Source organism: Oryzias melastigma, linkage group LG16 (genome assembly GCF_002922805.2).
Source record: "Oryzias melastigma strain HK-1 linkage group LG16, ASM292280v2, whole genome shotgun sequence".
NCBI lineage: Eukaryota > Metazoa > Chordata > Actinopteri > Beloniformes > Adrianichthyidae > Oryzias > Oryzias melastigma.
In genome coordinates, this window is record NC_050527.1 from 27,485,790 (window position 1) to 27,496,451 (window position 10,662).

The following is a 10,662-nucleotide window of genomic DNA, read 5'->3' on the forward strand; positions in this document are numbered from 1 at the left end:
ACCAGAAACCTCTGAATAAAAACAGCAGGGATGTTTCCTGAACCTCCTGCAGATCTTCTGTGTTGATACGTCTGTGTGTGGTATGGGGGGGTAAACCAGCTAAACCCAAACAAATGTCGTCCTCCACAGAGCCTGTTTGTCAGCTGTGGGCATGAGGGGGCAGTGAGCCGGCCCAGTTCTGCTCGGGGCCATCTGCTGGCCTCCCTCTAATGCAGGGGCTTGTCTCTGGTCATTAGCCGGCCGCTCCGTCACTCTCTCCTCTGCTATTATATACTCCTGCCTTATTATGTTGATACTGTTATTAGAGCGTGCCATGGCGTGCTCTCTCTTAAACTGCAGTCATCTGAACCGATATTGGAGGCTCTTAAATCTCTTTTCCCGCCTCCGTTTACATTTCACGTCGATGTTGTCTGCCTCACATTGTTCCTCTCTGGGTATTTTAACAGCTTTTGCTGCTTTTTCTTAATGCATCTTTCTGGACATAAAACATAAAAGGTTATTTCATCTTTAAACCTGTTTCTGGGCTGAATTGTGACTAAAGTGGCGTCATAAAAGGCTTTTCTGAGGGAAAAGCTGCAGGAAAACGACTGCTGTGTGTTTTGTGTTTGCATTTACACACATGAATTGTAGCTTCAGTTTATGCTTTGAAGACCCACTTCAATGAAAATGGTATTTTTGGTGTTCTTAACATGTTCTTGTGCGTTTTTTTCTGATAATGGAGAACATATATTAGGAAAAAAACAGCATTTCTGAGTATTTCTGTGTCAAAATTGCTGTAAATCAGGAGCAGATGAAAAAAGACCTCCCTCCTTCGACGGTTGGTTCAGTTTTTGTTTCTTATGCAAACTTACACACGTTGAACTCATTAGCTGAACTCTGCTTCTGCAGCTTTTGAGGCTAATTTTCTCATCTTCTTGGCAACCTAACCTTCTGATCAGAATGTGTTAAATCCGCTGAAATCTACAATTCCCAGAGCCCTTTATGAGCAGTGTTTGTGTCTCAAATGTCGTCTGTGGATACCAAAAGGAGTTTATTCTGTATATGCAGTGGTCGGGAGGAAGGCTGGGTATCGATTATAATTTCCAGAAACTATTCAATTCACAAGAGCCTTCAGATTTTTTTTTATACTTCAATTCAATTTTGAGTTTACACATTTAGACACATTTGTTTAGAAAAACATTAATAATCCACTCTATGTCTTGAATATATTCATATTAATCTGATCCAGTTTACAAACGGTAAAATGTATCAGGGAAATAATAAGATTGTTAATATCATTCAGAGTTACATGGATTCTCTAAAGGAGAAGTTCTAACAATAATGTTCAGATCATGAACATTGTAAACATTGTTCTGCTTCTCCTGGAGGCATTTCAGTTTGACCACTAGGTGGCGATTGCGCGATAGCATTATATCTTATTCCAGAAGAAGAAGAAAGTACGAGGAAGACCGCAAAAGGATATTTCCTTAAAAGAGTTTGAAAAAAATCATATAAAGACGTTTATTTAGTCAGCAATGTATGTTTAGGTTGACTGAGCGTTAGCATTAGCATTAGCCGTCCTATGGGTAATTTTCCTTGTTTGATATATTTGATTAAATTTTGTCGATTTAGCAATAGGGGTAGATAATATGTTTTCTTCTTTCTGCTCCTTTTCATTTAACTGTTTTATGTTTATTTAGTATTATTTCGAATATATGTATTGTTGCTAAATGAAATAAATGTAATATACATACTTTATTTTATTCCATTAAACGTTAGCATCAAGCTAGCGGACTTTAGCCTTATGTGCTAAATCGATTTATATTTTTACGAATCGATTATTGATCTGTTAACCTTAAATTGATTTAAATCGGCAAATTGATTTTATCATCCCAGCCCTAATTTCAATACTATGTAGAATTGTTCATTTGTATTGAATCCTTTCTGTTAATAAGACAACAGACAGTTTGATGTAAGAGGCAAAAACAAAACATACTTGGCCTTAAAATACCTTTAATTCATTATGGTTTGACTGAATTGTTACGTCTCTAGTTGGGAGATATTCTGGTTTAGAGGTTTTCTGGTAGTCAGGAGGACTTTTAAAGCTAAAGATCTTAATAAAGTCTACGACTTACGTTTCGAACGAGGAGGGAAACATGTTTCGCTTTAGCACCAATCTAGTTTCTGAATGACTGTCTCCGATCTGTTTAGGTTTCAGCCGTTAACTTTTGTGGCGTTCCCTCCTCCTCTGCTGCTCTGGGAGACGGTAAATTGGTCTTCTGTGGAAACTGAAGTCAGATTACCACATTTTGGATTACAGCCGTCTGTGGTTAAGGTTCATCACATGATCTAATGATGAATTAATCTCCGTGCTGCTGCTTCTCCAGAGGCAGCCGAGCTCAGCATCCAAACGATCGTGAGGGGAAGCGTTTTATGCTCCGAGAAAGACTACATGGAGTGAAGTACTATGGGTAACCCACAGCGGAGCGAGCGCAGCTGATAGCCAGTGGGAGATGAGGGATTATCTACTGGGCTGCTGGATGGACAGGCGGATATTTACTTCCAGGCCTCCTCCATCTCGCCAGCTTTATTAGAATGGCTCCGGAGGAGGCAGCAGGGGCTCTTTTCAGCTAAATGTCACTGCTTTATTTGATTATTCTGCTTTTTCCTCGCAGCACACTGGAGCTGCTTGTTGCCTCTCGGGGAGTCGAGGGCCTTTTTTTTAAAACGCCACCTTCTGATCACGATTGTGCTGCTCAGGATTTATTGTTTCAGCTTCATCTTTGTGAGGCGACACCGAAGGGATTTTATTTAACAGAAAAACAGAAGCTGTTTGTAAGATTTCATTTACGGCGCTCGCTAAGAGACAATGTGCCCTTCAGCAGGTACACCAATACATAAAATAAAAGCTTTTCTGAGTAAAAAGTTGGAGCACTTTGCTCTCAAACTAATCCTTTTACAGCAACATGTGTCATTCTGATTTACCCGTCTGAAGCTGGCAATCAGGAGGAAAAACCTCCCCGCATAAATCCACCACTGATCTGCTTACTCACTAAAACAAGAAAGAAAAACCAGCTCAAAGACACAGCACTCCATCAAATATTATTATGAGCCATTTGAGTGCTGTGGAGCAGCGGGAATCCTCTTATATCTCCCTAAATAAACTTTTTTGGATGAAGTGTGATCTCTAATCCCGCCATCCTGCATGTGTAATAACCAGGTTTTACCGTAAGCTCCGCCATTTAGATTAAACAAACTCTGGCATCTCTTTGGCATCTTTTCCTGCAGAATGGATGGGCAGTTTGGGAATAGAGCAGCCGTGGCATCGCTTACAAGCCACAAATCAGATCAGTTTGGGTCAAAAATGACGCATTTCGATAAAATAATGCTTTTAAAAGCAGGCACTAGTCGTTCTGTTTCTGTCACAGAGACGTCCAGCTCGTTCATTATACGCTCCGAGGGAAAGAGAACTTTGGGAAATATCAGAAATTTAAGGTCAAATAAATGAGAAATGAAAAGGAAAGCAAACAAAAATGCTGATTAAAAACGATTCGGATGCACACCTGAAATCTGTCTCCAGTTTTTGAAGAAAAAACCTGGAGCGGGTTCTGGTTGTTGCCGTCAGGTGGCATCTAAATTAGGGTCAGCTGCCTTCTAAAACCAGGCGGGAAAGTCCGAGGGTTGTTCCAGCGACTAAATAAAAGCAGCGACTGCTTAGTCAGGCGTGTGTTTGGAAAAGTGCCGGCCGTAATGCAGGTAAGCAGGTATTAGCACACGGCTATTTTAGGAGAAGGATTTGAAAACCTGCTGTTCAGGTCATGTGGGGACTTGAGGGTAAAATCCCAGAAGGAGAATTTTTTGTTTGTTTAAGAATGACCAAAGGAGAAATTGATGGAAATGGTGTTTTTAACATGTTTTTGTGGCATTTTTCTGATGATGGAGGACAAATGGGTATGGTTTTCCTTTAAACGGAGAGCTCTCAGATATGGGTGATGGGAAATGGGGCGGACTTACTCAGAAGTGGTTTTCTAATGAACTCCTTGCTGCTCTGCATGAACTATGTCCTAGAAAACCACACAAGTTTTTTATTTTGGCTTAAAACTGCATAATCATAATTAAAAGACCCGTGATAACACTCAGATGAGAGTGGGACTTACAGAAGATCAATACTTGTGTTTCTCTGTTTTTGTCGAGCGCGTTTCCTCCTACGATCAGTTTTGCTGAGGGCGCTCTGCCACATAACGACCTTGCTTGGCTGTATTGAACTTGTGAACCTGTCACACTCGCTCTCCCACAATTTCCTGGATGGCCTCTTCAGCGGGGCCGCCGTAATGGCAGGTGATTGTGCGAGAGCCCCCATCAACCCACCGCGACGGTGACATTCTTCACCGCCGGAGCCTCGGTGAGAGCGGGAATGTATTCCGCTAACGATGGCCTGTCAGCCCTCTCGTCCCGACCCGTGTGTGGAAAGGTGACATCAGCCAATCGCGCTGACACAAAACGGCGAGCTCATTGTGCTGCCGCCGTCCTCAGTGGGGGAATAAACCACTTCTGGAAGTGTACCAGTCTTTAGAGGCCCGTCAAGGTGTCCCCACAAACACTAGACATCCAGGTTTCACTGCAAAATGGGATCTGAAATTCAAGATTTTTTTTTTTGAAAAATTAAGTATTAACAGAAATTTATTGACCATAAATAAAGATTACCTGAAAAAAAAAACCTATTTACTGTACTAGAAATACTTAACATTTATAACTCACCTCTTATGTTAAGCATATTCATCTGAAGTTTGCCTCTGATTTTCTTTACAAATCATTTATAGTCTCAACAATACATAAAGAATATGTAACCAAAGAAAAAGAGTCAAATTTATTGACTGTATATGAGAACTGGACTGAGTGGCCCCTCCCATCTGGCGGTTCAAACAACAGACTTCTATAGAGAAATAAACAATTGTTCTATTGGTCAGAGTAACCATTCTTTCTTCTTTTTTTAACATCTTGTTTTTTTCACAATATTTTTTGTCACTGAAGTTATTCAAGTTATAAACTGACCAATCAGATGCCTCAATAAAAGTAGGAGGAGCCTGCTGACTCCACGTCCATCATTAAAAACATTTGATAGATTCTGTGTAGTCCTCGTGTAGTAGGGGTGTGGCCTTTCAACAAGCTCACTTCTGATTGTTTCTATGGCAACCACTCCAACCAATCAGATTGACTCACACCAATAACTGCTTATTGACGATGTCTGGCTCCAACATGGCGGCATCTGCATCGCGACACAAATGTCAACTGAATTGACAGAATCGGGTTAAAGCTGGAAGTAAACCATTTTCTATGGATGACATCACACTCACTCGGTCCAGTTATCTGATATACAGTCAATGGAACATCACATCACAGCCAAAAACACAAACTCCCAGAAAGCACTATAGGGGAGCCAAAACATCAATATATTGTGATATTTAGTCCAGCGATTGATTCTATATGGGTTCTCATCAAGAATCGATCTTTTATTTTTGTTTGAAGAGGCTGTAAAACGTTATAGTCGTCATCCTTTGGTGAGACGTTCCTTTGGAGGTAGATAGGGGGCGCAATGCACCAGTGTGTCTGGCAGCTACTTGAATTATTTCATTTTTGTTCCGTTGTTTACAACAATTCTGCAGTAAGCAGTGGCACTGCTGATCATGTTTACAGTTGTTAACACTAAATTTTCATTCCAATTCAATTGGTGTCGATGCTTGTCAAACACAGAATCACTGATTTGCACAAAAGTGTCTATTTGTTGCACAACATAAGACACGAGTTGTTTATTATGATTGTGTTCAAGCTGAAAAATAAAAGAGGATGTATTTAGCAGAAAAATATGTTCTTTTATATATTGTTAGTTATTAGAGACGACTTTTACCTACTATTGCAGTATTGGGATATCATCCATATCGTGAGCCATGTTTTTCATCATATCGTGAGGTACCAATATATATATATATATATATATATTCATTGTCTGCATCTCAGTCTTTGTCAGCACTTCCTCTGAAACAAGCTTTGGTCTTTAACTCCAGTATATTGAGTTTCTAGCTAACCAGCTACACCATGAGGACCAGAAAATAACAGAAGGTCAAAAATATGGTGGTATCATATTATCAGTCACTTACTGAGTGTCTTTTCAAACCCAGTAGGCAGACATCATTGATCATCTGAGTGACAGAAACATCTGCTTTGCTGATTCTCTTTCTCAGGAAAACCATGTTGCCGTCCTACACCCAATGCAGGATTTTTACTAACTTTGGCGCATTTACTTGATAAAACAAACCACTGTTCCATTGTTCCACTCTTACATCCAAGCAGCATCTGCTTGTCTGAAACTAATCATCTCTAAACACCTTCTGCCGTGCTGCACGTCTGCTGCACGAGCGACTGAGTCGCAGCATTTCAGTCTGGAATAAAGTCTCTAAGCTGCTGTTTGGACACTTTGCCAACTAAATCTTTAAAAATGCTCTCAGATGTCAAAAGAATGATGTTGTGAGAATTGTTAACAGCTTCCTCCATTCATTCTGCACAATCACTCCAAGTGCAGTTGTTAAACTCCTTCTGGATCCTTCATGGCTGACAAGTGGAGGACAATTCATATTCTTTTCTTTATTGGAAAGATAATTGAAAAGGGAGTTTTTGGTCCAACTGAGCAGCTTCTTGAACACAAACAGATTTCACTAAAGCTTTAGAGAACACCACGCCACTATACCTGACTAAATGACATCCAGATCAGCGATGACTCAGGAAAATGATCCGCTTTAGTCCAGATTTTGACATCACAAACCTATAGATCCAGAGGATCTTATCTTGAAGTTGTTTCCAAGGGGATCATAAATCTCCCGCAGGATTCAGTTTATGATCTTCATCCTGCACCTCCTCTTCCCTTAGGTCAGACTATACCAGCGGTGGGTAAACTACGACCCCGGGGTCAAATGCGCCCCATCAAACAAGTTATTCTGTCCCGCCAGACTGGAATAAATTGTGTTGATAATCCAAATGATTTTCTATCTTCCCTGGAATTCTGGTGTCTCCCTATAAATGAAATATATTGATATTTGATTAGGTGCATAAACTTATTCTGCATTCATGTATTCTTGGAAGATTTGTGAGTTTTCTGAGGCAGAAAGTCATTTTTCAAATCATTCCAACACTTCTCACGTTTGCGGTTTTCCCAGATGAACATCGACCCATTGGAGAAATTAGCACGAAAATGAGAACAAAACCCACCATTCAGAAATTGAAAGTTTAATAATCTTCTGTTTTAAAATTATCAATCAAAATGAAAGCATGTTTTCAATCAGATTCCTACTATAATGTTTCACACCACAGTTACACAGATGACACTCTCCTTCATGAAGCCCTGACTCCAAACCACCGGAAGTCCATCAGATTCTGAAGAACTTCTGGATTCACAAACTCCCTGCAGTTCATCAAAGACAAACAGAAGTTTGTGTTTTTGGAAACCAGAAGGGAAGAACTAAAAATCAGATTTCTAGACAAATGAAGTCCAGTTAGAACTCTCTAAGTCTTAATGGACTCAGAACTGAGCCTCACATTAAGACCAGAACCATCTCAGTCAGTCAGACAGACTCGGACCAGATTTAGAGAAGCTGCTTCAGACCTTCATCTCCTGGACTCTTCTGTCTGCTCATTCAGAACCACTGCTGCCAGAGTTAGGACCAGAACCAGTAATCAAACCAGTTCTAAAGGTTATTACTCGGGACTCCAATTAAAGAATTGATTTTAATGTTTTAAATCACTTATAAGTGTGGAACCTAAACTTCACTCCAGTTTTTTGATTCACTTCAAGTCCCACATTACTTCGCGCTTGAACAATCGTGTAGAAATGTTTGAGGAACTTTCAATTGTGATGTGCAACAAAGGAAGGTAAAAGTCAGAAATTATGCTCTACAAGCTCAAACAAAAGAAGCTTTTTATGCCAACTCAGACTTGTTATTGTCTGGATCGTAGTTTGAAAAGTGTTTTAATGCAAAATTAATGATAGAAAAATGGTTTGTGGAGTGAAAGAGCTTTGAGTGGAGGACTGTGCAGATGCTTCAGGGAACTTAACAGGCTTAACATCAGAGAAGAAGGAGCAGAGAAATGATCTAATGAGGCGAGACGCTTAAATTGGACTACCCTGATCAGAGATTAGAGGTTGGCTCGTGCATAATCTGAAAGATAATCCGGATACCTGGAAAGACCCGGAGCGTTCAGGGAAGGTGAGATTTGGTAAAAACTGATCAAATTAGACAAATTCATTAATGCAAATGACTTCTTTGGAAACCTCGACTGCGTGAGGGTTTGCAGCTCCAATAAGTGGGACTAACGAGGCTTTTCCTCTAAAGCAGACGAAGCTGCACCTGCAGACGGGAGCTGAAGGATTCTCAGGAATTTCGTCATTCTCTGGTGTTTCGTTACTGCAGGATGGAGAGGAGGGTAAAAACATGCAGACTGTACTTTGTACAGACAGACCCGTCTCACCTTCCCAAACTGACACGTCATGTTTTCCCAGCAGGCCATGAAAGCAGCGCAGGCCCAATTCCCCACAGATCTGGAGCCGGGGTTGTATTTCAGACCGACTCATCAATATGCAAAACATCAGAGCGGAGCTTTGCCACAAGAATATTCCCTCCAGTGCACACTCTGCAAACATCATCGCATTTTATTTTAGGAGGCTTCGATCGGCAGCAAAAAGACTCGGTAACCACCTCCTGATGAAAAGCGCCGGGAATTCAAAGCATCAAACCGCTCCGTGTGATTTTAATACTCTGCAGGCAATTTCCAAACCAAAGAGCCCAAATCAATGCACCACCTTTTTATTTGAGAGCAAACTTCCAACACCGGATTACATTTCAAAGCTCAGAGCCCTGAGCCGTCCAGCTGGGAAGCCAGCGGAGTGTGGGAGCGAGGCGTAATCATGGTGACCTACAGTACAGAGGATGTAGGTTAAGGTAGTCCCTCTGCCTCCGCCTGCAGAGCTCGCTCTGCCTCAAGTCTGTTTCCTGGTCTGCCGTTCCTGGGTTGTTAAATCCCTGCTCCTTTAATCTCCTTACTCAGCTACATCCTCTTTAAAGAAGCAGAACCACAGGAGAGACGAGGGATACGTCAGCCGGGGACGGAGCCACTGAAAGTTGAGCTCACATTGAGAAGATTAAGGAGCAAGAGCACCTTGAAGGACTTCTCAGATGTTGAGAGTTGTGCCAGTCCAAATCACTCCCATCACTCCTCCTGATGGAGCTCCCTCAGTGTGGAAAACAAGAGATAAGAATCTCCTGATCTACATCAACCAGCAGCCCCTCCTCCTCGCCGCTCTGATGCCGTAAATCGCTCCGAGATTTTCAGGGAGGCAGCGCCCATCCGTCACCAGCAGAACAGCAACACTTCAATAAGGGCGCATCACCTGAGACCCGGGAAGCGTTTAAATCAGATCCCAGTCTGCCGCACGTTTCTGGGTCATCTTTCAAGAGCTGCAGCTTTGAAGTTCAGCAGCGTAGAAGTCAACTAACTCATTTATGAGGCGACCAAGGAAGCATTGTCGATTAGTGAAAGCCAATTAAGCAGAAGAACATCTGAACTCCAGAAGCTTTTCATGTCGGGACAAGACTCCCGAAGTCGGCTTTCACAAATATTCAGCAGAAATGATAAGATCTGAGCGAGCGTGGGAGGCTGCATGCCAGAGCTGCACCAGCAGCGGCAGCAGCAGCAGCAGCAGCAGCAGCAGCAGCGCTCTCATTCATCTCCAGCCCGCGTAATCACCCCCCCAAACCCAGGGCTCCAATTTAACCTGTAATGAGGGGGTTAGGAGTACCTGTTTCCCAAAAGTAGACGGACTTCCCATCGTCTGTCTGTGTGTGCGCTCTCCAGAAGCCGCTCCACAGCAGCAATGTCACCAGAAGGTACCAGCTCTCCTCCGTCCGTCTCCACGCCGTCCCCCCTGCGCCCCTCCGCCCCGGCCCCATGGTCCTCCGCCGGAGAAAAGTAAATCCACTCAGCCTGGGGGTGGAGACGGCTCCAAAAAACTGACCACAAACCCACGAGTCCAAAAAAAAGAGGGGGACGGTGGTGGATCCTGCAGGAGTTCAGGTGCAGAACTTGTGAAGGGCGGAGGAGGAGCCGCCTCCTCCTGGAGCTCCAAACTTGGCCGGACGGTCCCACAGGGAGGCAGTCAGTGATGGGGACGGATGGCACGGCCGTCCTCCTCCATCGCCTCGGCGCTGCTGCCTCTGTCCTCTGGCTGCGGAGCAGTGACAGCGTCTGCAGTGTTACCTCCTCCCTCCTGCTCCCTCATTCGCTGTGCCACCCTCCTCTCTTCTCCTCCTCCTCCTCCCTCTGCCGCTTCTCCTGCCTTTCTCTCATTTCACTCTTGTTTTTCTGGCTCTGCATCTCCAGCAGACGCACTCCTCACTTTCTCCTGTGTGGGAATGAGGACGGGCTCGCCTCCTCCTGCTCCTCCCCTCCTCCTCCTCCTGCTGCTCCACGTGCGGTGCGGCGAGGGCGGCGGGAGACCAGCAGGGCTCCCTCTGGTCCGAGGAGCTCCGGCAAGCTTTGCTCCAGGGATCAAAGGGGCAGAGAGACAAGACGGGCTTAATGCAAAGAGAGAGGAACCGAGGGGGAGGAGGAGGAGCAAAAAAACAACACACAGGAACG

General features: G+C 43.3%; 1 protein-coding gene across 7 annotated transcripts in view; it reads right to left on the reverse strand.

Annotated features, from left to right (window-relative positions):
- Positions 1-10,008, reverse strand: part of LOC112136530 (thrombospondin type-1 domain-containing protein 7A) — a 194,055-nt gene extending 184,047 nt beyond the window's left edge. For all 7 annotated transcript variants that reach the window (XR_002917370.2, XR_004949372.1, XR_004949370.1 and 4 more), the window contains exon 1: positions 9,824-10,008. Coding sequence is in view for 4 of the 7 variants with exons in the window: in XM_024258281.2 (XP_024114049.1) it covers positions 9,824-9,974 (151 nt within the window). In the remaining 3 variants the exon portion in view is untranslated. The remainder of the gene's footprint in view (positions 1-9,823) is intronic.
- Between the last annotated feature and the right edge of the window lie 654 nt (positions 10,009-10,662).